Here is a 27,814-nt window from a genome sequence, read left to right as displayed (position 1 = left end):
AGTTCACATTCTTATTAGTTTTGCCTCGCATGCCGTTTTTTTTTGTTGCGTGATCACAAAAAGGATAGTGAGCAGGGCCGGATTAGCCATAGAGCAGAAGTAGCAAATGCTACAGGCCCCGCGCCATGAGAAAAATTCCAGAAAAAAAAACTACTTTCCGCACTTTAATCCGTTTAAATTCATCTCTATCTTTCTCTTTTTATTTAGATCTAGCTTTTCTAAATACTCAGGTAAATTAAAAATCTTATTTTTTTTCGTTGGATTGCTTTCCAGAAATTTCTCTCAATTGAAGTCTTAAAAACGCAATTTTAGTTAATCTTTCTTAGTGGAAGGAGAAAAAGCTCCGTTGGGTCAGAAAAGTTTCAAAACTGACCAAAAATTACAATTTTAAGCAATGTTTGGAGAACGGAGAATTGGGTTTTCTCTAGATTTTTTTTCTTTTTTTTCAAAATGAAGTCAATTTTAAGGTAACTTAAGAAATTTAAGGGAGTTAGGGTCCTAAAATTTTCAGCTATTCAAGCCTAAAAAAAAAGAAAATTTAGGTTGTTTTATAACAATAGAGGATAGGGGAAGGGGTTCTTTCCTGAAATTGTGTTCAAAACTGAAGTCAATTTCAGGCTGTCTTTGGGAGGAAAGGGTTTTGAGCGATAGTCCCATGGTATAGCTGAAAACAAAATTTCAAGCTATGTGGGAAAATTAGAGAAAGGGAACTCCCCCAGAAACAAATCTGAGGCGGTTTTAGATTATCATTGGAGACGTTATCAGGGGGTGAGGATACGGGTTTGCTTCGTAAGATGTTAGAAACTGAATTATTTCAAGACGCAGGCTATCTTTAGCTTTAGGTAAAGAGTGGTGGTTTGGAACCTTTCTCCCCGAATGTTGAGAAGTTAGGCAAGTAGGTGGATATTCTCCTTTGGAATTTTTCTGAGATTTCGAAATCGAGATGGTTCAAGGGCTTTCTCCGGAATTTTTTGGAATTTGGGGTCGAAAAATTTAAGCAATTTTTGAGAAGGAAGATGCTGAAACTCTTAATGCACAAATCCTAAAACCACATTTCAAAGCTCTTTTTGGCAATGTTAGACAAGAGATGGGAAAGGGTTACCACGCAGAAATTGTTTGAAAGTGGCTTTCTTCTTAAAGCTTTAGAAATTGGAGTCCTGAAAAGGTAATTGTTAGTCATCCTTTAAATCCTCTTTGGTTACTTTAACTTCATGTGAATTTGTCACCCTCAAAATCCCCCCCCCCCTCCCCACGACACGAGCCCGTAGATCCGGCACTGTAAACAACAATGAGCAAAATTAAAAGATCATGATAGAAGAGAAGAAAAAGATTCTGAGACTTATATATAACACTTATGTTGAGCGAAATAAATAAATTGTTAAGAGAATATTATTTTTTGATGAATTATAATAATTATGTGTAGAAGAAAGACTTTAACTATTGTTTTTAATTTTTTTTCTCCGAGTGGGAGGGGGGGAACTAAAAAGCTGCCACCCATGCCCCGAACCTAACCCATTTCTTTTGCATCACCAAAGGTAGCCCGGTAGCCGAAAAATTCGAACTTGACATTCAGAAAAATTCAGGAAGAAAATTGTTTAACATAATCGAAAACCCGCTAAAACTGCTTCTGGAACTTCAATTTCAAAAAATTTCCATGGGTCGAATCCCGAGCTCTCGATCCCGTCCTATAACGTCATTTAATAAAGTGGCCTACAAATGCATATTTTGGACTATAATTTCGAAAAATTTCAATGGGAGTGTACCTCCCCCCCCCCCAACATTGTTAACAATGGTCTAAAATGTACTTCTAAGATTTAAACTTCGAAAATTTTCCGAGTTGCCTCGGAGAGTGCCTGAACCCCATCCCATACCGAAACGTAACCCCGATGGCCTACTATTTATCACGTTTTCACAGCTGCACTTTCGAGAAATTTCCCGGGGATGGCTTTCGCGAACTCCGCCCCAAAATCACCAAAGAACGTAAAACAAATACCATTTCAGAATGTATAATTTCGAGATTTTTTGTTTAAAATTGTGTTTTTAGATTAATAACAGATAATAAATTCAAAAATTTTTCCAATGGGACCTCTTTGAACACCACTCTTTCCTTTTTCTACAACATCATTAAGGATAATCTACTTTTATTTAAGGCTTCAAGTTTAAAAAACTGTCTAGAGAGAGTCGCTGTGAACCCACATTTTTCCTTTGATCTTACCTAAGATAGGATACAATCGCGTTCTTTGACTTCAGTTTGTAAAAGTAATGACCTTCGTATCTTCTCTTTCTAGTATCACCAGGAGTCGTTAGAAGTGAGTTTTTAGTACTGAAATATCGAAAATTTTCCGGGGTAAGCCAACAGACCCCCTCCCTTTATATCATCCAAACAATGCGTTTTTGGAATTAAAAGTTGAAAACGTGTAGTAACGGGAAGACGAGGGGCAAACATAAGAGGGTCCTAACCGTCGTAAAGCTCTAAAATTATATCCACATTTATGTATTCATGCGTGTTATAAGTGCACTTCCCATCTTCATGAAGAAGAGCTCTATTGTTTACTATATCATGCAAAAACGAGGGCCCCTTGGAAACATTTGCTACGGGCCCCGCGCTGGCTTAATCCGGCCTTGATAGTGAGTCAGTTTGGCATTTAAATATGAATAATATGGAAGGTGCTACAGACATAACTATGAAAAAGGTTACTAAAGGTAAGCAACTTGTTCAAATCAAATGATTTCAATTTTCCAGAAACTTATCTCATTTTAAGATATCTGGCTTTTTTGGCACAATGTAAAGAATTTCCAGCGGAGTCCTTTGAAACTGGTTGAGTAAAATAAACTTGCAAAATTTAAAGCGAAAGTTAAACTAAAAGACTAAGTGGTTGTGTTCTTTATTCATTGCAATTACCTACATTAAAAAAAAAAAAACCCTCGGGGAGTGGGGGGGGGGGGGATCCCGATTTACAAACAAATTTATTTATTTATTTTACTCCGTCGTTTATTTCTCTCTTTTATTATTTTTCACTAATTCATAAAAAGTTAAGCATTGAACAAAGAAAATTCTTTAAAGATTTCCCAAAAGTCTAATTATGTAGTTACGAAATAAGACAGTCCTAAACTAATTCTCGAGGGATCATGAACGTACATATATTTCGGGTTTAAATTCTATGTTTCGATCAAAAGGTACCATCAGATCAAAAACATGTCATTGTTTGATGATCTATCGAAACCGAAAGTAAACTGTTGCCATATAGAGAATTGGTAGCGCCCGAAATAGATCAAACAAATTATTTATTTATTTTTTGATGGGAAATATTATCAAAAGAAACAACATAAATCAGTGACGTGCTCAGAAATTACTTTTGGGGGCGCAAATCATTGCTGTGATAAAAAACGCAATTTTTAAAACTATCCCACGGTAAAAAATAAAAAATTAAAAAAAATGTGCCCGTTACTTTGTTTCATTTTAAACCGTCAGGGATGATGGATTTTTTTAATGACGTTATAAAACTGCAAAGACAAATATCATTCAAAGAATAATAAAGGCACTTACACTGCAGGAACAAAAATTCACATAAATCAAAATCGGTGATACCTTCACTATTATAATATTCTTAAAATCTTTCAATGATTATAAAAACAGTTACTATGTAAAAATCAGTTTTAAAAGGTGCGAGTTTATTGAAATGAAAAATTTTGAACATAATACTTTACAAAGTTAAGAGTTATTCATATTTTTTGCTTTCCTAATTTACGATTTTTTTTTTGGTCACTTACAGATATATTTTCATGCCAAAATTGTAACTTTTCATTTATTATTTTTCATTTGTTATAAAAACTCCTACAATATTTTATAGTTTCTCTCAAAGACTTTTACTAAAATTTATCTGAACAATAAAATATATAACGAACACTTCATTTTAACACATTTCCAACGTTCTGTTTCTGCACCCTTCTGTTTCATACTTTTCCCCTTTTCTATTCCTCAGAAAATAAGAGAGTTTTCTAAATGCTACGCTGTCGAAGTCCTCCTTTTCCTTCAAAATTATTGCGGAGCGCCTCAAATTTTGTTTTCAGGACTCGGCTCCCTGAAAATTTCCGAAAGAGAGTCCCTGAATACCTTGCTCTCCAACAGCATGGGAAATTAAATAATATTACCTTTTGGGGAATTCAATTTCAGAAAATTGCTCGGCTCCTAACCAGGGCTTGATTACCTCACAGGCCAATTAGACCTGGGCCTAATTGGCCTGGCCTAAGAGGTCTCAAATTATTGAAAGAATTATGCATAGCATTACACCTATACGAAAAAATGAAAAAATTCCATGTATTTTTAAAAGTAATAATAAAAAAATAATGACTTTTTATTTAGAAAAAAACTTCCTTAAAGGAGAATTTTTATTAATTCTGCAGTAGCGAATTTACCATGCCACAATTTCGAGTGCCTCAAAGGGGGTTCGTGAATGCACATGATAAATAATTTACATAGTTCTGGGGCCCCCGAAAATGCATTCCGACAGGGGTAATAGAGTCTTCAGGGAGCCCTGAAATAATTTCAGGCCTAGGGCCTCACATTTTGTTATATTCGGGACCTACCCCTAACACTGACAAATATCATCCGCAGTCGCGTTTTTTGGAGATTATAATTTCAAAAAAAAATAAGGAGAAGGAACCTCTGAACCTTTTCTGATAACACCATTGAAGAACGCTCTCTAGGACAATTTTGAAAAATTACCAGAGTAGAGCCCTAGTACAGCCTTTTCCTCTGACATCATTAAGGATTGTCTACAATTGCGATTTTGGATCTTCAAATTCGAAATATTGGGAGGGAGATGTAAATCGATTTGAAAATTCGATCGAGGACAAACCCTCGAGTCATGTTAGTTTCACTAACGTCAACAAATATGGTATATAATCCGTTTTTAAGACATTAATTTCGAAAAAATTTCAGGAAAGTTTATTCGAACGTTTTCTCACCTTAACATTCCAAAAATTGCTTAAAAACTCATTTTTAGAACAAGAATTTTGAAAATTTCCCGGAGGAGGGTCCCCTGGAACCCCTCTATTTATACGTGCACATCTTCGAGTACTGACCGACCCCCTTTCAAAACCAGAGTTTTATCACCTCATTATCTCCATATACAATGTATTTATTAAATATGATTGAAAATTTTGCTGGGAAAGAGAGAGAGAGGTAGAGAGAGAAGCTTTGAGAAGCTAATTTCTTATGGGGAAAAATTTAAGTGCCCCCCCCCCCAAATTATTTTCTGGTTATGGCATAATGTGTCTCAGGCTCCCCCTACTTCCACGAAGTTCCTACGCCTCTGTCTTAAACAGCCGAGTATAAGTGTACAATCGGAAAACCAATTTCGTTAACCAACCATTAAAATAGGCCACCAAAATTTGAGAATTTAATTTTGACAATTTTTAATTAGTTTCAGAATGCTATCCCCCCCCCCATACTCAAGTGTATTAAATATTTAGCAAAATGTGGATGGTGGAATTCAAAATAAAATACATAAAAAATTATATTTAAAATAAAAAATATTAAAAAAAAGTTAACCAATGGTTTGGCTAATAAATAGATTAACATCGGCTAGGCTAATGCTTTTGAATTTTATTTAGCCAAGAGCAGCAGTTGGTGGCCCCACAGACTACTGATTTTTTTTTTTTTAAGTGGTCCAAGACGGGTTTCACAGGACTGGGACTAGTAGACCAGCAGTTATTTTGAAAGCTAGATGTAGTTTACCCTTCTAATATAGTTTGTTTGATGTTATTCAGTGCCCTCAGAAGTTGTTCACTGTTGGAAACAAAGGTCATTGCCAAGAAAGGGACATAAAGCACCACCTGCCTTTGGGGAAGTACACATGTTGTGCAGGGCTCGAAAATTATACTGCCCGACACTTCCCAAGGCATGTAAAAATCCCGATCGGGCATGAATTATTTACCCTTGCATGCAGGGCTGGGCATGTTTTTTTTTTATCAAATATTTTTTCCTAAAACTTTATTATTTTGTATTTTATTGAAAAATTCCCATATCCTTGCTTGGAGCTAAAAAATTATTTCAAGCCCTGCTGCTAAAATGGTGTGCTTGTTTCCGGTTTGCGTGGAAGTGATCCTTCCCATATAATTTAAATTTTGTTAAATTTAGCGACGGCTTATTGTGAACCATTTAATCAAACTACTTTTTTTATGATTTATATAAAAATAATTTGTCTGATTAATGCTGTATGACAAATTCAAATGCTTTTATTGATATACCATAAGGAAAACTGGGCATGTATTTTTGGACAAACATCTCCGGCAGGGCATGTAAAATTTCAAAGATTTTTCTAGCCCTGATGCTGTGCATAGGCAATAACTTTTGCACTAACTAGTGACTAAGAGAGAGATACATCACATTTGCTCTGAAAAACACAACAGTATGAAAATTTACTCTATTTCAGGTACGTCACTAAGAATGGTCTGTAGCAGTAACTGGCCATGTTCAAGAAGGGCTCTCATCCAAAGGTCTTGATCCATTGCTCTAGAATCAGATAAATACACATTAGATTTTTCTTAAACTCACATACACTATACAATACACACAGTGCAATACATTTAACTCAAAAATGCTAAACATGAAAAATCAGATAACATGAAATAAGCCACATACTGTGCTATTTATTACAACTTCAAAGTTTTTATAATTACAATCCCCTTTTTTCATAAATATATCGTTCTGTTTCACCCCTTTGATTTTCATAATAATCTAATTTCGTAAATGCTATCCTGAATTTACAATTTATTTATTAGTTAGACAAACAATTCCCTCTTTGACATAAATAGTTCCACGAACTGTTTGGTTATTATAGTATAAGCAATACAAATTTCCACTTTCTTAAATGAAAAAAGTGAGATTTTTGAATTAAGGCAGCCACTAAGTAATCTAAACTGACCTTTTTGGCGAAACAAAAATTCATCTATCACAACAACTACCAATGAAAAGGTGCGGTCCTCCTTTCTCCTAAATATTTTTTTCCCAACAACAGTACTGCCTCACACAATGGGACAAAAAAAAAAAAGAGCAATGATTCAAGTTTCTTTTTATGCAAAATAGTTGTATCCAGGCCCGGATCTACGTAACCGCAAACTCGGCAGTACAGGAGAGGAGGCCCAACAGCCTAAGAAATTGAAAACAAAATTAGCACTTGTTCACGTTGCAAAATATACACTACTGGCCTAAGGGGAGAGGCCCTACAGATTTTGTTGCAGGGGGGCCCAAAATTTATAGATCTGGGCCTGATTGTATCTATTCTTAGTGCCTAACGTTAGATAAGTCAAAAATTTTAAAATGTGTGAAGTAGTTTCAATAGTAAGGCTTAGCAAACGTTAAAAATAGCTAAATTTATGGTCAATCTCATTCTCTCATTCGACCATACTCTTCATATTACTACTGAAACCGAAAGGCAAAATGTAAAAAAATATGAATTAAGTGTAAAATACATAACCTGTACAATTGTACTTAGCATCCTTTATTTAAGGAATAATGGAGATTATAAATGAACTGAGAAAAGCTTACTTGGGCTTCAAGCTTACCTTGAAATGACACTATGCTCCAGTACGTTATACCATAAATAAGAAACTAAAACTGTTTCCCAAAATGTAACTGCGAGTAATATTGCAGATACTTAAACACAATACGGAATTAAATTTACATTGACAAAATACTTACTTTGCGTCGGGAGACAGCAAATTGCAGAAAATCTACTCCAGCAATACGATTTGCTTTGCTTCAATGTTTTGTTTACGTTTATTTCAAGGCGACTTTTTGGTTTGAAAGCTGTTTCGAGACTTTTTTTTTATATTTTTCATTGCTCATTCTAGTTTTGGTACTTGAAGAAAATTAAACAGCGATAATCAAACATTAAAACTTTAAGTTCGTATCTATTACATGCTTTCCATATTAAATATTTAATCTGTTTACTGCTGACAATTACTTGAAATCATAACTGTATTGCACTTAGCGAAGTTTGTTTACCGTCGGCACGAGGTTTTGTTGACGACGGATGCGGCTCTTTATAATGCTGCTGCCTAAATTTAAATAGTTTTTTTGCTTAGGTTTTGAGTAAGATAGTTTGAAACAATCTTATTATTTTTGTTGATTCAACGTCTAAACATTCGCTCATAGTTAAACGTTCATTTAAATTAATGGAACTAACTTCATACACAGGGCCCGACTAACTGAAAGTGAGGCCCAAGGCCCACAATGTTTTGGAGGCCCCCCTCTTTATTCTATCACTTTAAATCAATGAAAAATAATGTTAAAGTAATGTTTAACATTTATTTAAAAGATGATTTTTTAATTTTTTTTCTTGAAAATAAATGATTTTTTAATGCCATGCATATTTTTTTTACAAAATATGTGCCCCTTTGGAAGATGAGGCCCCAGGCCCAGGCCTAGTTGGCCTGTGCGTTAATCAGGGCCTGTTTATACAACGTCTTATACTTGCGTTTTAAATATAACTGAACGTGTCAGTTTTATAAACTGTGTTATAAGGTGAATTTCGATTGTGTTTGCGTCAATTAATATACCATTGAAACTGTTCTAACGAAACAGTAATGAAGAAGTATTGTCAAATAAACTGACTAATTGCGTTTCTCCCACCAAAAGTAAATGCCCACTTTAAAAACACACTGCTTAACCCCTTTTATCATTTTCCCGCATTTTATTAAAAATTTACCTTCAAATCAGTAGGGAATTAAAGCAAGTCGCACTTTCTCTATTGAACTAATATAAATTGAAATCCGTTTCAAACTTTTCAGTTGTGATTCATTAAAGAAAAGAAATAAACTTCAATTTTTTTCTGAATTTGATTTTACTCTTAAGATAAAAAGCTAATTGAGGATTGCTAACTGTAGGTTTTTGAATTGGCTTTTATGCGAAAATATTCAATATATTTATTCAAAGAATTTCTATGGATTAAAAATTACATATTTTTAATTCTCGCTTAAAAATAATTAATTGATATCCCTAAAACTTTTAACCCAAAAAGTGGAAATAGGCATGGCAGCATACTTATCATATTAGTTTTACTTTAATCTTACATTAATTTTTTGTTGGTTTTTTCGCAACATGATTTAAAACCTACTCTTAAAATACACCAATGTCTTAATAAATGTCAAATCACCATAAAAGTGTACAATTTTGTTTTTAGAACATCAATTAGGGTTTGAAATAGAGTTCAATTTCTTGGGGGGAATGTCCCCCTTTATTTCAGATTCCAGGAGGGATTTTTTGAATTTGTGAGATGATTTTAATAAGTACTGAAAATTTGTTTAGAATTTTTTAATAATTCAATTTTATTTTATTTTTCAGTTTATTCATTTTTAAATTATAATTTTTTAAGTGTAATATGATCACCACACATTTTCAAATAGTTATTCAGTAATTTTGCGATTTTATTTTATTATTTCACTTTTAATAAAATATTTTACAACTAAGTAACATACACAAATACTCAGTTATTTTTTTAAATAGACCATTTTCTGGATCTAATTATCTGAATGGATGGCATGGCACGGCTCGCTGGATATCCAGCTGAGCCAAAACCCACCGCAATGTGCCGATTTTCGACCGCTCTATTGCATCGTGAATGTTATAACCGTTTTGGAATTGCCTTATTGAAAATGGACTCGTTTCCAGCAGCTTTCGGATCGCATTTTGACCGGTGGATTGGAATCAGTTGATGCCGGCAAATCGGAATTCGTCAATGTAATTTGAATTCTGCTTTGAATTGGACACTTTATTAAAAATGTATCCATCTTTCCAAAATGAAAAAGAAACTATGGAGCTTGACATTTTGAAAATACAACTTTTAAACTCGCAAACACAAAATGGCGAAAAGGATTTGATGCAGTTCAAAACGAGCTGAGCGCTTAAAGAAACGTTGTAACCTATGAACTCTCTTGTTTATTTTTATGAAAGAATGAATGACGTGGCGCTTCCAGTAGGGTTGCTCTTTAAGTTTGATGAGACGGGGAAATTTGGATTGCCCTGGTTATGTTGTTGGGGCGGGAGGGGGGAAGAAATCGTTCGCTCTTCGCCAATACTACCGCACGCACGGAGGAAATTTTTTTCTCTCTTCTCCGTTTTCCCTGGCTGGGGTTTGTTATCGAGGTTAAGAATTTACGGAGGGGGGGGGGGGGAATCCCACACTGACCTTTGGATTGCCAATTTTGTGTGCGTTTCGGGCAATCCCGCGCTCTATTTCAAACCCTGAACAATGAAAAATAATCCGGGGCTGGGTCCTCAAATCCCCTATCGAGGGCGAAATTAGTCTGAAGTTGAGGTTTTGGAACTTCAATTTTGTAAAATTGCCAGGAAGAATCTTTAGATACTATCCCAGGTCCATGGGTGCCCATATAGGGGGGCAAGTGAGGACTCAAGTCCCTCCCTTAGAAATTAGAACTTCTTTCCTTTTAGCACTTATTTCTTTGCAAAAATGTAAAAACATTTCTTCTCCAGCCATTAATGAATAAGTTATTAAAAATGTCAAATTTTAATGACTCTAATCTATTGAAATCAGTTTCTATGGAGAAAATGTTCTACTAAACCGTGGGAGAAAATGTCTGGGGTCAGTGGAGGTCAATTGCCCTCCACTGACTTAAAAAAAAATTAATGTTCTCACACATAAGTGAGCATGGTTTTGTTGTTTTCCATTGAAATTTTCTTTGCTTGCTCAAAAGTTCAAAATGACCGGCCTGCACTATCCTTTTCCCTAAAGTTACTGAAAATAACCTACAATCGTGTTTCAAAGACCTTAAAATTTTGTAAAATTTGTAACAAGAGGACACTGAATCTCTCTTCCTCTAACATCACTATGATAGTCTAGAATGGAGTTTTTAGCGCTAGAATTTAGGAAAATTTCTGGGGGAGATCTCCGGACCCCCGGAATAAGTTTTTGGAAAACTATTATTATTGTGACTTCGTTCATATTGCTAATTCCTATCCTCTGCACCACATATGAATAAAATTTTCCTCATTTTTGTACTCATGCTTAATAATTAGAAAAAACGCCTTTTAAATCAGAAGCTGGATCTCTTCCCTTCCCCTATCTAAACATTATACACAGCTTCAAAAATGTCAAGTGGAAATTCAGAACTTCCGAATTAAGCTTTTTTTCAGCTGTTGTTGCCCTTAAAAACATGTCTGAATTTTAGATTCACAACCGAACGGATTTCGGAAGTCTGGATTTAACTGCCAAATTCTCTGCCATTTTTTTTAACCTCTCGACAAACCTAGATGTTACCCTCTCTAAAACCATAGCTAACTATGCCACTATGACTTGGGGTGCCCACAAGAGAGGATTATGGTGAAGATTGGCATTGAAAAGTTTTGGGAAGAGGTGTGCTTTTTAGTGTCTTTTTGCTGGGGGTCTTGCCAAGGTCATGTCCTTTGATCTGGGTGTGCTATTGCTCTTGGGGGAAAGCAGCACCCTGTATATGGAGTTGGAAAAAAAAAAAAAACTCTCAGAGTAAATATTTCTAATTAGTATTAGTGAATTTTGTAAGTCTTAATTGAATGAAGTCTCACAGCATTAATCATGTATAGCTGAATCTAAATCATGTTTTTTCCTCTAGAAAGCATCTCTGTCATGTGGGGCAGTTTGAAGTTTATTCCCTACTTGATGCAGTATACAACTTATAGAAGTTATAAATTGTGCTCATTTCAAAGTTATCATTGTATTGTACAGTGTTTGAAGCATAATGAATTTAACTTCTGCAAACATGGGTTTATAAATTTTCACTCATCTTTTGTTTTGAAAAAGAAAAGAAAGACAAGAGAGGAAAAGGTAGTGTCTTTTTAAAGCCATTTATTTGTATCTTAGCTTTTTAACTGCCATGAACACACACACATTTCAATTTTAGTTTTTAAACAAACTTATAAATGGTTTTCTACACATTTTCCATATTTAAAAACAGAATCTGGTGCTTTTCTCCACTCAGACAATAATAGTAATAATATAATAAAAAAAAAAGAAATACTAAGCATTTTTTATATTGCACTCAAAAGGACAAAATAATTTTTCTGGGTTAGAAAGGACAATTTAAATATTCCTGTAGTTTTCAAAAAATTCCAAGAAAATAGCACCTGAAATGAAGAAAAGTGCGGCTCAAGTCATGAAAAGAATTTCTTATCATTATCTAGCTTTCAATCATAACTTTGAGTGTTGAAACATGCATATTTTTCTTATTGGGAAAGTTTGGTTTGAAATGACTAGAACTGCACTTTTCTTTGCTGGTGGTCTCATTTTCTTGGAATTTTTGAAAACTATAAGAATACTTAAATTGTACTTTCTGGCCCAGAAAAGTTATTTTGTCCTCTTGAGTGCATTATGAAAAGTGCTTAGGTATTTTTTTTTAAAAATCTGTTATTTTATTCTTTTTAGTGTAAATGTATCAGAAATAGAATATTGTTACTATCACGAAACTTCACCTTATTTTTTCATATAAATGCTTTGTACTAGAAAGGAAGAAAACCTATATATGTGTCTAAAACTTTAAGCAGTTGGCACTAAAAATTAATCCTTGTTCCTCTTTAGGATTTATTTGTTTTGTTAATTTAATTAAAACCATTTAAATATGAAAGGTTTCCCAAACTAATTTATGTTTCAAAACATCAAGTTACTGATGTTAAAGATCCTAATATATCTCTTTACTTAGCCATGTTATCGATTATCGGCATAGATGAGAGTAATGAGGATACATTTCATTCTTGCTCCAGAGAAGCCATCATTCAAAATTTTCATTGTGATTACTATTAATATTACTGTTGTAAGGCAACAAATATTTTTAACAATTGATTTTATATTTAATGCTGAAATTACATGAAATTTGCTGTTTTCCATCCTAACCGAAATAAGAATTTTATTTTAGAATTTTAATTTTTCAGCATTAAGTTGTACCTTATGATTAAGCAAATCTTTTTGTGAAATCCTGAAGTCTCTAAGTGGCCTAGTTGCTGAAATATAAGCAAAAGCAGGCCTCAAATTTTTCTGTGACAAACATGCCAAGTATAATAAAAGAGCTTAAAAACTGACTACTGTACGGTAAAAATCTCTCACAAGTGCTGTTCCATGAGGTATGGCAATTTAAATGGTTTTGGGAACTTAGATTTTGAGAAATTGCCTGAAAAGAGTCCCAGACCAAATGAGACCTTTAATATCCCCTCCTTTCGATTAGTGTGCTCATACTGGTTTATGACCTGGATCCCCTACAAAATCAGCAACTCGATCCGCCTTTTATCTTTGCAGTTTCAGTTTTCTCTCACCATACCAGATTATTTTTACTCTGAAAAATCACAAGCAGTAGAAGAAATTCTCAAAAAATTAACTGGTCCTGGGGACTAGTTAACATGGAAGTAGACTAGTTTTCAGACAGTATGACTGGTCCACATAAAACTGAATGCAGTTTAACATGAAATATATTTTTTCGTAAATTTATGAACACTTTATTTACATCTTATTTTTCATTCAATCTGTGTAAAAGCCATTGTAAAATTTAATTCAAAATTTAAAACACTAAATTGATAGTGTATACAAAGTTTAGTGGAAGCACTTCATGGTTCCAAGCCACAAGCCCATGTTCAATTCAGCTTTAAGTTTAATACTCGCTCAAAGTTTAAAAAAATCTTTAGACCGTTGTAAGATGAACTTTATGCTAATTATCAAGCTGTTGATGATTTCAAAATGAATATTGATTCATGAATCATGCATTTTGCTCAAAATATCTTTCTGTCTTACATTGAAATATCTTATCTTCCTAACTTTTTTTTTCCTTTTATGTGCAGAAATTCAAGAATATTATTCAATTTAAGCCGAAGTCGAAACTTCCAGTTGTTCAGTTGTGGAATGGTGCAACTCCTTTGGAAATTGCTGATGTCTTGCAGAGAGACATAGGTGAAAATATTTGCTGTTTTAAATTTATTATCCTTGGAATATAATTTCATAGGCATTCAGCTAAGGACATACTTGCCAACTCTACTGGTTTTTCCGGGAGATTTCTGGATTTTGATCATTTTTCTTGGATGTGTATAAGATGTAAGGAACATTTGGTTGTACTCAGAAGGATATTAAAAAATCCCTATTATTCCTTAAACAATGAAAAATCCCTCGTAATCATCTACTGAATTGTTAATTATCTACTGGAATTTTTCCCAGTAGATGTTGGCAGGTATGCTAAGGATAATTTTATCCCTTTTTTTATCCCCAAAAGACCTCATGCTGTTGCACCACTAGTTGAGTGTCTTTTAGATGCTAACAGAAACATCACAATTCTTCGCATCTGAAAGTGTGTGATTCTCGATATTTACCAGACATTTATAGGTGTTAAATGTGTCTAAAAATTATGCTTTTGAAGTCTTACTTCTATTGCTACACCTATCCATTTGATTTGATTTATTTATTATAAAACATCAATCATTTTATAGGTATACAAGGAAGGAGTATGTGGCAGTTCAAACCAAAAACTTTTGTTGGAGGAAACGTCTGAATTTACCAAATAAAACTCTAAATTTTACCAAACGATTAAAAAGAAATACATTTTTGTCTGTCCATGGTTGCTATGAAATGGGTAAATGGTCATTTAAGACAAGTCTATCTGAAAAAAGGGGGAAAATACAAATTTGATGTTCACAGTTTTGCTCAGTTCAATGTGACTCTGATTAATTTAGAGTCTATCACAAATCTGCAGTAGCTGGCACTCGTATAAATTAATAGATGCTTCCATTTCCTCCTGTAAACCGGATGTTACCTTTCGATCTCATCAGTGGTCAGCGGATCTAGGTATATGTGCCTTTGCATGCATATATACCGTATTTTCCTGCGTATAATCCGCAGATTATCTGCTAAAAAAGTCAAAGTTTATGCGATGCGGATTCTATGCAGCCACGGATTATCTGAATTTTTTCCCCTTAACATCAACGCATTGAACCTCAATATTTTTACAGTGGGATTCACCGATCGAGACCGTGCTTCGACTGAATGTTGTTTATTTTACGAAGCATGCTTGTTCTTCCTCGCTGCCTGCCTGTATGTTGGTTATTTTACGTTGCTTGAATGTTCCTCTTGGCGATTCAGGTCATGTAAAATAAGCAAGATTACAGTGAAATAGGTAGCCATTTACACAAGATTAGACCGTTTACTCCTTTGTCTTGACTCTTTGTTTTTCAAGTAATTAGCGTACTATAATCAAGATTTCAAGAAGAAATCATTATATTTTAGATTATATTTCAGACCAATTTTGATTATGCCTTCAAAGAATTACTTTCTCACATTCTTAGTTTATTCGCTCAAATGGTATGCTAAATTCAAACTTGATCTTTTTACATTCTATTATCCTCGGATTATACGAAGCTTTTCTTTCTTCAGGCCGATTTTAGAACCTGCGGATTATAGGCCGCCCGCGGATAATACGCAGGAAAATACGGTACCTAGATCTAATGAAATTAAATATTAGGCACCATTAAGAAAAAAATTGCAATGCTATCTACCAAAATTTCTAAATCATCAGTTAAAATTCACCAAATGAGGAAATTTTTGAATGGTGACAGCGACCTCCCATTGGAATGCCCCTGTAAGAGAGCGACATCAATTTTTTTATTTAGTATCTTTTTTAATACATTTGACAAAATGCTTTTTTTTTTGTATTCAATATCCAGGACCCAATACAGGCTGATTTTTTTGGTATTTTCACAAAAATAGAGTAATAAAATCAGCAGCTTCACAAAACTTACTTTTAAAATTGGCACTTTCACAAAACAATATTAAAAAATTGTAAGTTTCACAAAACTCCACATTTTAAAATAGAAAACTTTTTTTTCTGTTTAAAACACAGTTTACTTATAAAATAAAAAGCTATGATGATTTATATGCAGGGAGTGTTATTGCTGCTAATTTGATGAGTGTTTTTTTACTATAATTTTTCATTATTACTGTCTAGTTTTAGGTTTTTTTACTTCACTTTATAATGTAATTTAGTTTTATTGTGTTTTGGGGGCTCATTTTTGCTGTTATTGTATTCTTGAAGTGTTTTTGCATTTTTTGGAGCTAAGCCTAACTTGTGGTGATCTCCTGGTTTTTGATCTTGTGTGCTTTATTGGGTGTAGCAACTCTGTTTATTTACTGCTGTTTTTAGTATTTATTCTGTGTTTTTTTGCATTTGTATCTTTCTGTTTTGCCTTTTGGAACATATTCACTGAGTAGATATGGGTGTTATATGCATTATGAAAGAGGTAAAGAGTGGGAAGGGGGACAGGTGGATCTCTTGTGATTTATGTCATATGTTCTGCCTGTATAAGGGGGAAAATGAGTCTGTTTTTGAGGAGGATCATATTTGCACTAAATGTGCTGAACTCTCAGACTTAAGACTTAAGATGCTAGTTTTGGAAGCCCAGTTAGCATTAGGGTGTAGGCCAGTTGTAGAGGGTATAAATGTTCCAGAGATTCAGGGGGAAGTTTCAAATGAGGAGTTAGATTTGGAAACTAAGGGTGTAATTTTGGGGGACTCTATGGTAAGGGAGGTGGGTAACACAGTTGGGAGAGTAAAGCGTAAGGTGGCTAGGTGTTGTTTACCAGGGGCTCGGGTAAAAGACGTTAATATGGTTGCTGAAAAGAAGGGAGTATTGAATAAGGAGGACATGGTTACTTTGTGGGTGGGAACAAATGATGTAGGCCACAGTAAAAATGAGGAGTTTTCTAGGGAATGGGAATCCCTGTTGGATAAAGCAACCAGCTTTTCGACGAATGTCCAAGTGGTTGGTTTGCTTCCCAGGTATGGAGTGCATAGGAGCTGGCTAAATCAACGTGCGAGGTGTATGAACTTGCTACTGAAGTCAATTTGCGAAAAGCGCAGTATCAGGTTCATTGATGTATGGAGTCATTGTAAACGGGATTGGATTGCTAGGGATGGCCTGCATCTGAGCTCTACAGGGGTCAAAATGGTTAGTGGATTAATTTTAAGGGCTTCGGAGTCAAAAAACTAAGTTGGAATGGGGGGCATGGTTCAAGTATCAGGTATCGAGAGAATGAAATTTTTTTGGGTATTGCTAGAAATGGAAATAAAGTGACGAACAAGAGTAGTAATGTTAGCAATTGTAATTTAGGAAATTTTAGGGTGTTAAATAAAAGCAACTTAGGCATGCTGAAAGTTTTCTATACCAATGCTCGCAGTATTAGGAACAAGATGGATGAATTGAAAAGCATAGTTATGGATGAGAAGTTGGATGTTATTGGAATTACAGAGACATGGGCTACCGAATCTGATGCAGAGTTATTACATATTGCTGGGTATAATTTGTTCAGACAGGATAGAGTAGGTAAAAGAGGTGGTGGGGTTTTATTTTATGTTAGAGACAATTTTATTTGCAATGAATTGGTCATAAATGATAAGCCTACTGATATTGATATGGTTTGGCTGGAGTTGATGAGCAGTAAGGGCAAAAAGCTACGCTTTGGAAACATTTATAGGCCACCTAATTCAAACCAGGGACAAGATGAACAGATGTACCGTATTATTAGTGACATGTCCAGTAAGGGATCCGTTATCATAATGGGGGATTTCAATTTTCCGGGTATTGATTGGAATAATTTTTATCCTGGTAATGGCAAAGAAGAGGAATTTTTAAAAGTAATTGGTGACTGTTTCTTAGATCAAGTTGTAACTCAGGGAACTCGTGAGGAGGCCATTTTGGATCTAGTTTTTTGTGATATAGGTAGTTTTGTTCAGGGATTGAGTGTAGGGGAGCATATTGGAGATAGTGATCATAACAGCATTAGGTTCCGGGTTAAATTTGAAGTGTGCAAAGATGATAATTTTAGGTTTGTGCCCAATTTCAGAAACACCGATTTTGTTGCACTTAGGCAGAGCTTGAAAGAGGTTTTTTCGTCAGGGTTGGAAAATAGCGACGTAGGTCAGCAGTGGACGGAATTTAAGGATAAACTTGCTAAAACTGTTGGGGACTATGTTCCATTTAGGAGAAAAGGTGTTAGTACCAAAATTTGGCCCATGTGGTTCTCCAGGGAGACTAAAGAAGCTCTTAATTATAAGCAAGCCACTTTTCGTAAGTTTAAAGAAACTGGTCAGAGTGCGGAGAGGCTTCAGTATGGTAAGGCAAGGCGAAATTTTAAGTATTTGGTACGGATTCAGAAAAGGGAATTGGAGCAAAGGCTGGCAGATGACATTGATGGGAACCCTAAGAGGTTTTTTGCTTACGCTAATTCTGGGAAAGCTCGAAACAGTCAAATTGGGCCTTTGGTTGATGAGTATGGAAATTTAATCCAAAACGATAGGGATATTGCAAATGTTCTAAATAACTTTTTTTCCAGTGTGTTTAACGATAACTGTATCTCAACAGTTGACACTAACAAGACACAAGCTATTATACAGCTTGAGGATTTTGTATTTTCCAGGGAGGAGGTTTTATTTCATTTGAAAAAGATTAAAGCAACTAAAGCCCCGGGACCAGATAATATCTATCCAAAAATTTTAGTTGAATGTGCAGAGGAATTAGTGGATATTATTTTGAATATTTTCAATGCTTCTTATAACTCGGGGACGGTGCCAGAGGACTGGAAGCTGGCTAACATAACGCCGCTCTTCAAGAAGGGGTCTAAAGGTATTGCTGGGAATTATAGACCTGTAAGTTTGACTTCGGTGATTTGTAAGATTTTCGAAACTTTGATCAAAATTAAGATCATGATGTTCTTAGAGACTAATAGTCTGTTGACTAGTTTGCAGTATGGTTTCAGGAAAGGTAAATCCTGTACTACTAATTTATTGCATTTCTACGACAAGGTTACCTCAGCTTTAGATAACAAAAAATGTGTGGATGTTGTTTATATTGATTTTCAAAAAGCTTTTGACAAGGTACCGCATGTTGCTCTTCTCAGCAAGTTAGCTGACATTGGAATAGGAGGAAAAACTTTACTTTGGGTTAGAAATTGGCTTACTGGTAGGAAGCAAAGAGTAGTTGTGAGAGGAAATCATTCTAATTGGAGTGATGTTTTAAGTGGGGTTCCTCAGGGATCAGTTTTAGGGCCTCTTTTGTTTATTATATTTATGAATGACATCAATGAATATATTTCTGGAAGCATGAATTGTTTCGCTGACGATGTAAAAGTTATGGGGATTGTCGAAAATGAAGAACAAGTAAAACAGCTGCAAGAGGATTTAGATCATATTACTAAGTGGGCAGATAAATGGGGTATGGCAGTTAATGTAGGGAAATGTCAAGTGCTACACTTAGGTCATGGAAATAAGCGTATGAGATATCGTTTACAGGGTTCAGTCATAAATCAGGCAGAAAATGTAATGGATCTGGGTGTCTGTATAAATCAGGACTTCAAGTTTAGTCAACAGTGCAGTATTGCTAGTAACAAAGCCAACAAAATGCTTGGGTTCATCAATAGATCTATTTCAAACAAATCTAAGAAAGTTCTTCTGCCTCTATATAGGAGTTTAGTAAGACCTCATTTGGAGTATGCTGTTCAGTTTTGGTCGCCTTATCTGAAGAAAGATATATTTGTATTGGAAAGAGTTCAAAGAAGGGTAACTAAATTAGTAAGGGGACTCTCAGATTTAGATTATGATACCAGACTTAATAGGCTTAACATGTATAGCCTGGAGCAAAGGAGAGTCAGAGGGGACATGATTCAGTTATTTAAATTTATCAAAATGAAAGATGTAAATGGATTAAATTTTTGCGGGGAAAGCAGGACAAGGGGTCATTGTTTTAAGCTATTTAAATCTCAGGCTAACTTGGAAATCAGGAAAAACTACTACTTTAGCAGGGTCGTGGGCACTTGGAATAGCTTACCGGAAGAAGCGGTATTGAGCAAGGGAGTGGATAGCTTTAAGAGGGCCATTGATCTTCATTGGGGACTAATTAATTGACTAGGACCAGCCTAGCTGGGCCCAGAGCCTGTTGCTGGTCGTCACATTTGTATTTGTATTTGTATTTGTATATGAACAATCCCTTAGGTAACCACTTTTTTGTTGTATTTTAACCCATTTTTAGCTGTTTTTTGCCAAAATGCATTTACGCAACCTTTTAGCATCGGTTTTGAGGGGCTGTTTTTCTGATGATTTCCTACAAAGCCTAATGAGCTGAGGTATAGTGGTATTTTTCCTACCTCTTAGGTCTTTAGCTCTCCTCCTCACCCCCCCTCCAAAAAAAAAAAAAAAAAACAATTATGGAAATTATAGTAGATGACATTTGCACTTTTCAAACTCACATTACATTGCTCTAATTTTCTTTAACACAATTTAGAATGTGCCTTCGCAAAATTAGAACTGATGCAATACTTTCACAAAAATACAGTGTGAAAAAATCCTAGATTGGCCCTTGGTATTAAATGTGTTACATTTACACATATGTTACACATACGGTATACAATGACGCTACATTTTTAACATGCATTCAAATATGAAAATGCTTATCACGTTGCATATTAACTCCACGACTTTCTTCTTTCTTTCCTTCTGTTCGTTTTCTGTCTGTTTCTTCTGTCTTTTATTAAAATCTTATGACCTTAAAAATATTTCATTGAATAAATAATGTAATTTGTTTTTCAAATGATTGTACACAAGGCTTCTATTATTGTATCAACTTTGATGAATATTTTTGAATATATATATTTAATTAGGATATTTTATTTTGGAAGCAGGTTGTTTTGATTTGAAAGTACGAAGTTTTATCATGCTCATCAGATTAGTACGGCACATTTAAAAGAAAACTAATTGTTTTTAAGAATGGTTTTAAGCTATATGAATTGTTATATTTCAAAATTCATTTTGCTTACTCTTCATTTAGATGATGTTTTTGAAGCTATATCATATTTAGAAAATGGGGAATTATTTGATGATCCAGATTTAGGTGAGATAAGTAACTTTTTTATACATTCATTAATCATATGAGATTTTCATTTCTCTCCAGTACTAACTATTAACAAAAAAATTTTTCTTTTTTATAACAAGATAGTTTAAAAGAGGATTTAAACAAAAAACCTACAATGAATAGCTGTGAGAGATTTTATGTTGTACATTGCCCAGCTTTTCACGTTCTACCTCGAAAATAAAAGTTACCTCAAGCGACGTTGTTCGACAATCAGACTTCAATTAGAGGAAGAAAATTTCCTGTCAAAAAAATCATTCTTAAAGAAAGGAAACGGCAAAAATTCCCCAGTAAATTAAATGCAACCCTCTAAAAATACAACTAAAATCCTTGATTATCTTCTGCTGGCAGTACAAAAAAAAAAAAAAGAAAGAAGATAAATCGCCAAATAATAATCAAAAGGGGAAATTTTTACCCCAAAACAAAAACAATATTTTATTTAGTCACAGCCAGGGAAAAAAGGGGGCAACCTTCTAGTCTGGTCAGTGCTAATTCTGTATTAGCTACCAGTTTGTTTGGCTCTCTTGGCTTCCTTATGAGGTTTTCCACCTCCAATACAGTCACTCCTATGCCGGGCTGATGAATGCTAGTAAGCACGAAACTGCAGTCCTCGGCTGGAATTGACTGAGCTGGCGGTGTAGTTCATGTACTTCTAAATGGTTTTATTCACACTAATTTAAAATGAGATTGCACAAACGATAATTTTCCGATCTGAAAATGCTGTTCCATTAGGCTTAAAAATGCTTGTAACTGTTCTTCTGGCGATTTTACAGCTTTGTTTTTTTTTTTTTTTTGAATTTCGAAGGAAGTAAATACACTTCAGTGGTATTTTTCGCAGGCTTTCAAATGGTGCTAAAATCAAACTGGTTGGATAACTAGTTCTGGTCCAAAGAGCCATTTAATGCCATTTTTGAACCCTAAAATTAAAATTTTAATGGTTTGGTACTTTTTTGGCATTTGAAAACCTCCCTACATTCCTTCTTGGATGCACAAGTACCTCCCTGACAAATTTGGTCAAGATCCGACGTAAACTGTGGATTTGTATAGGGAACATACACGCATACATATATACATACACATACATTCTTCGTTTTATTAACATAGATTATTTTGAGGGAAAAACAACTTTCTTGATTGTCTCCAAGTTTAAATTGTTATTAAATTTATTTTATGTTTATCATTCGTTTGTAGTTTTTTAGAAAGATTTTCTGAGTGTGTTTTAGTGCATATCAAGTGTTAATAATTAAAATGTTAAATTAGGTCAAAAGTTGTTAGCAGGGTGAGAACAGTTACAACAAAATAAATAAATGAATAGAAATATGTTGGTTGATACCTTTTTTTAATTATATTTTTGTCCGAAGAACAACTGTTTATACTTACTATTTTTCCCAATTTATAAGTACTCTTATAACTTTTGTATTAATAATTTGTTTCAAACTAATAATTTATCTTTTGCACAAAAATAGATGATTTATATTTTTCTTAGTTTTTCACGGTAATCTTGGTTCTTAATATGTAGACCATTTGGAATTTTTTTTAAACTTTTATCTTTACTTTATTTATGTTTTGTAACTGACATATGCAACTAAGATGTACTTTTTCAGAAATAAATGATGCAGCAGCAATTATGGGAATAGCAAAACGTTTGGGGTATAGAGTAGAATTAGTAAAGAAGCCTGAAGAAAAAAGTGTTAAAAAAGAAAAAGACAAAGACCTTTATAAAAGGTAAATGTTTTCAAGAGCATGTTTTGCAAAATCTTTTTGTTCTTACATTTATGTCGGCTTGAAAATAAAAACTTGTCCGCAGTATTATAGTACTTTGTATTCTAACTATTTAAAATACATTATCTTGTTTCTTTAACTTATTTTCTTTTTGTGGCTTTTATTCAGTAGAATAATATAAATTCGCTTTTCATTATGCATAAAACTGAAATATCTGGTTGGTTGTTAACTGAAATGTATGGTTTAAATTTGATTTTACTCAGTGTTGAAACTTTTAAGTACAAATAATATTAATTTGTTTTTCATTATGAAGAAAGCTAAAATTCCTTACGGTTTGAAATATGATTTTATTAACTGTTCCAACTTTTGAGTTGAATTTGCCATTATATGAATGTAAACAATATATGTCAGCTTCATATTTATGGATGGTTTTTTTCCCCATACATTTTTAATGCTCTTAAAGTAAAAACTTCATGTCTGATTCACAATTATATGAATGGTTTATTTTGGCCATAGTGACTAAAAAAGTGACTAAAATGTGCTAAAACTCTCTTTATCTCTTTTCTTTCCCTATTGTGACAAAATCGTAAAAAAGTTTAAAATAGCTTATAACTTTACCTTGTTCTTTAAATAAAACATCAAAAAACTGTAACTTTTTACTTCATTTATTTTCTGAAAAAAAAAAGTGTTTTAAACAGTTGGAAAATGAGATGTGATAAACATATTCATGATCGGAAATGTGTAGATGCTCATAATTTTGTATAAAATTTTGCATTTTTAAGATTGCGGTTTTTGTAAATGGCTGTTCGCAGTCGCTATTTTTGCAAAAAGTTATTTTCGACTTCCATTTTTTCATTAACTTTTGTTTTCTAAATGAATATCAATAAAATTTTGCTTTTTAATTTCTTTTAGCCATATTACATTCATTTTTTGAAAAAGACCAGAAATAAGTGTTTTGTATGTTTTTTACATTTTTGCGGAAAAAGTTGATCTTAGTTGAGATGTTACTTTATTAGTTCATTTTAGTGATATTTTATTTATTTATAAATTATTTATAATCAGAACTGGATGAGTGATATCTTCTTTGGCAAATTCGTGTGAGACCTAGGTTTTGGCTCGAAGTTAACCATCATTTTATCCGGGTTTTCATTACATGGATTATGTGGTTTAGATTTGCTGTCTTCACATCGCTTTGCGCAAATGAGTTTTGAATTTACAAGGTCGCAGCATTGGAAACTGAGCAAATTTTTCTCTTCTCAAAAATTCAAACTTCTGGTGAGATTAGAGATAACATTCATTTCTGTGTGCTAATAAAGAAGTTTGGATCACTGCCAATATTTCTTACAATCAGTTTTGCTGCCAGAAGTAGAACTATTTAATTCACACAATTCAGAGCTCACCAAAGAAGAGCTTTTAAAAAGTGACAAAAAGCACAAAACCAACAAGGATACTGACATCAATGACACACAAACAAAAACTTTCACATTGAAACTGTTTGATATTCCTTGACAATGGCAAATGATTTTTCTGATTTGTTAGTGAAAGACAATCTCGTCAAGTGTAAAGATCATACTTCATATTTGACAATGTGAAAATGGTGTGAGAAATCATGGCTACATTAATGCTCAACTAAGAACTTCAAAGAAAAATGATTAATGACTCCAACAGACTATTGTAAGCCGTTTCTTTTATGAACAGTAAGTTTTTTCATGATTTCATTATGCACATCGTGCATTTGTATCAGAATAACTATACGTTATATAATTATTGATTGCTAGAATAAAGTATTTGTTGCCCATGGAACCTAACCCCTATTTTAGCACCAAAATTAAATCTTAATTTATGCGGTTTTGATTTGCCCGGCACTTTTGTGCAGTAGCATAGCAAGAAATGTTTCAAGGGGGAGTTCATATGAAATTTTTCAAAATTTAAGCCCGAAAAATGCAGTTTTAAGCTCTTTCATGTGTGCTCATACATATAAATTTGAGTCTTATAGGGGGAAATTATGACCCTTTTAGGCTATGCCACTGCTTTCGGGGAATGTAACCCTGCATAAAATGAGGGAGCTTCTGTGCATGGAATTGTGTGAAAATCCATGTTATTAAAATGTTGTGGATTTGAAGTGCTTTTAAATATCACACAATTTTTCTCCTCTCACACTATCTTTTCCTTTCAGGCCTCCTCCAGAACCTTCAGAATTAGTTAAACGTCCTCCTGTTGTAGCAATTATGGGCCATGTTGATCATGGTAAAACAACATTATTGGATTCATTGCGGCATTCTTCTATTGTATCTCAAGAATTTGGTGGGATTACGCAGCATATTGGTGCTTTTACCGGTAATAATTGATTTCCCTATTTTTTCTCATGTATATTATTCAAGTATTCTGTTTATAGGTTTGATTTCTCTTAAAATTTCAAGAAACTCTCAAGTTAAATATTCATAAAATAACAAAAATTATGTGCTAAAAATTTTAATGTTTATAAAATTTAATGAAGGAAGGACAAGAATTTGTTGATGTCCTTCTGTTCTCAAGTCTAAGCCCTGAGGATCATTAACATGAGCCGATTTTATTTTTTAAAAAAAGGGCTGAAAATCTGAGATTCAATTATTCAGTGAGCTTAATTTCAGGGGGAAAAAAAACTTTTTGAAAACCCAACATTTTTCTAAAAGTTGTTGAAAAAAGTTGCTAGAGTGTTTTTTCTGTTTATATTTAAGTTTGTTTTTATTTTTTTTCTACAGTGATTGTTCAAACTGCAATTTCTTTTAACAATCAACACATAGATTACAGCTGATTATATATTGCATGCTTTGGGTTTTTTTGTTCATTTACTATCCGAAACTCTGCATTTTTTTGCCATCAATCATTAATATTATGAAAAGAAATTAAAAAAAAAAAAAATATTCTTCTAAAAACTATTGAAAGTACGCTTTAGTTTATTGAAATTTTTTTCCAACATGAAAATTTTAAGGCAAAAGTAATGTTCAACCATCAAATAAAAAATGAATTGGGATTAAGAAATAGTTACAGGATCAGTTATTCAATGTTTTAAAGGAATAAATTGCCTAAGTTCTGCAGCTCTAGCATTTACTATAAAACTTTAAATTTTTGTTTTTACTCACTAAAATTTAAATATCCATTTTGTTTTTGTAATAGAAAAAGGCTCAGATAAATTTCTAATAGAGGAGATGTTCAATTTTATTGTTATTCATTTTGCTTTCATTTCAGTCAAATTACCTCAAGGACAGATAACTTTTCTTGACACTCCTGGCCATGCTGCATTTAAAACTATGAGAGCTAGAGGAGCCCATGCTACAGATTTGGTAATACTTGTTGTTGCAGCTGATGATGGTATTATGGAGCAAACAGTCGAATCTGTTAGATTTGCTAGAGAAGCAAATGGTAAGAAATTTTTCAAGTCTTAGAGTTGGGCAAGAGTAGATTTACCCAAGAAGGATCATAGGGTGATCTTAATGTGGCAAGAGAATACATGAAGATGTTTTTAAAACTTCAGTTTTGAGAAATCTCGAGGGAAATCCCTCGTACACCCCAGTTTGTGGGTTGCATATACAATAATGGTTGTTGTGTTAATATGTTTAATATACACAAACAAAAAAAAAAGTTTTTTACAAGTCTTTTTTTCAGTCTTCCTTTTGCATTTTAAAGTGACTGCCAAACTATCCACTCTTGAAGTAAAATTTTACTTACCAGTGCATTCTATTGAATGAACCCTGATATATTTGCCTTAAGAATACAAAACTAAGCACTCTTAAGTGGGAAAAAGTTTGTCTGTGACACAATCACTGGTAAATTCTACCCTCCAGAGCTCAGGGAATTCAATTGATCAGCCATGCATTCAGCTGAACAGGACAAATATTAAAAGCTTCCATAGACCGCTGGTGTATCTATAACTTAAAGTGAGATTTGAACTATAAACTATGTTGATCAATTACATCCATGATGTTGCAGGATTTATTATGAGAAGTCACATTAACAGCATGGGAAAACTTTGGAACCCTCCTTTTTTTTCGAAAATATGAGTACCCCCTCCATATGGGGAACTCCAAACTGTGTGTTCATATTTAAGTTAAAACTCCATCCAAAACTAGAAACTAGATTCGCATTTGAAATCTAAAGTTTTATCTAAGCTGTAATCAATATGATTTACTAAGTTACTTTCTGCGCCACAGAAATAGCAACAACTTGATTGCACCGTGTACAGCATAGGGATTTCCCATGTTTTGAAGATAAAGTAAAAAAGTATCTACAAACTACAAGAAATCCAAATGAAAAGAAAATAAATAACAGCTTTATTTGTCAGATTTAATAACTCAGTGCATAGCAGAAGACATTTCCTGAAGTTGATTATAACACTGTTTGCCTTAAAGTAAAATGGCAATGATTTTCTTTCTTTAAAATCCTTAAGAAATTACAGATGTTGTTTTAAACATTTTTCTTTAGATTTCCCCAAATTTGTCTTCATTGGTGCTTTCTTCACTGGGTGTTGTGAAAAAATTCAAGAAAACCCAGAACCAAAAAAAAAAGCAAACACCCCCTACTTTTCTGTTTGTTTTTGCTGACCCTTATTCTGTGGCTGCATGGTTAGTGGAACAATGACAGATTCCAACTCCTGAAGTTGCTCAGCCTTCAACTCCCAACCGTGACTCTTTTACCTGAAAATTAGTTCGACTCCACAGCCCTGCCTCATACCATTTTTGAAAGCGGTATAGACTGGCTAATTACGTAAAAACTAACTCATCTTCATGCTCCCACTAGTACCCTCTCAGGGGCCCCTCTAAATGTAGGAGATCTTTGTTATAACAAAAAGCACCAGTGTTTTTATTCAAATTTGCTTCTAATTTTGAGTGGGATCTTTTTTTGAAAAAATTATGTATCATATTTTTAGCTACATAACTAACACATAAAAAATTAAAGTTCAAAAAGAAAAGTGGTTGGAAAATAACTGCAAAAAAATGTTTGTGCTGAATTTATTTTTCTCAGTAATAATATATGCGTATGCTTTGGTTTGTTATAGTTCCTATCATTGTTGCAATCAACAAAATTGACAAGAACTCCTGTGATATTGTAAGTATAAGCTTCTTTTTTTTTTTTTGAAATTTATGACATTTTAAGCAATTGTGCTTTGCTGTATTTCTGTGCTGGTTAATA

The 27,814-nt window shown here is 33.6% G+C and overlaps 2 protein-coding genes across 2 annotated transcripts in view; one reads left to right on the top strand and one right to left on the bottom strand.

The window, feature by feature from the left end:
- The window catches only part of LOC129226050 (tetratricopeptide repeat protein 14-like), a 52,455-nt gene extending 44,667 nt beyond the window's left edge, over positions 1–7,788 (bottom strand). Inside the window, exons 1-2 of the mRNA XM_054860629.1 lie at positions 7,706–7,788; positions 6,428–6,517 (exon numbers count right to left, since the gene is read on the bottom strand). Coding sequence (XP_054716604.1) covers positions 6,428–6,513 — 86 coding nt within the window. The 5' untranslated portion in view covers positions 6,514–6,517; positions 7,706–7,788. The remainder of the gene's footprint in view (positions 1–6,427; positions 6,518–7,705) is intronic.
- A 213-nt stretch (positions 7,789–8,001) lies between these two features.
- Positions 8,002–27,814, top strand: part of LOC129225986 (translation initiation factor IF-2, mitochondrial-like) — a 43,516-nt gene continuing 23,703 nt past the window's right edge. Inside the window, exons 1-8 of the mRNA XM_054860559.1 lie at positions 8,002–8,098; positions 11,614–11,825; positions 13,823–13,931; positions 20,843–20,905; positions 22,528–22,648; positions 24,822–24,982; positions 25,874–26,047; positions 27,681–27,730. Coding sequence (XP_054716534.1) covers positions 11,628–11,825; positions 13,823–13,931; positions 20,843–20,905; positions 22,528–22,648; positions 24,822–24,982; positions 25,874–26,047; positions 27,681–27,730 — 876 coding nt within the window. The 5' untranslated portion in view covers positions 8,002–8,098; positions 11,614–11,627. The remainder of the gene's footprint in view (positions 8,099–11,613; positions 11,826–13,822; positions 13,932–20,842; positions 20,906–22,527; positions 22,649–24,821; positions 24,983–25,873; positions 26,048–27,680; positions 27,731–27,814) is intronic.

This window comes from Uloborus diversus, chromosome 7 (genome assembly GCF_026930045.1).
Source record: "Uloborus diversus isolate 005 chromosome 7, Udiv.v.3.1, whole genome shotgun sequence".
Taxonomy (NCBI): Eukaryota; Metazoa; Arthropoda; class Arachnida; order Araneae; family Uloboridae; genus Uloborus; species Uloborus diversus.
This window is presented reverse-complemented; position numbering and strand designations above follow the sequence as displayed.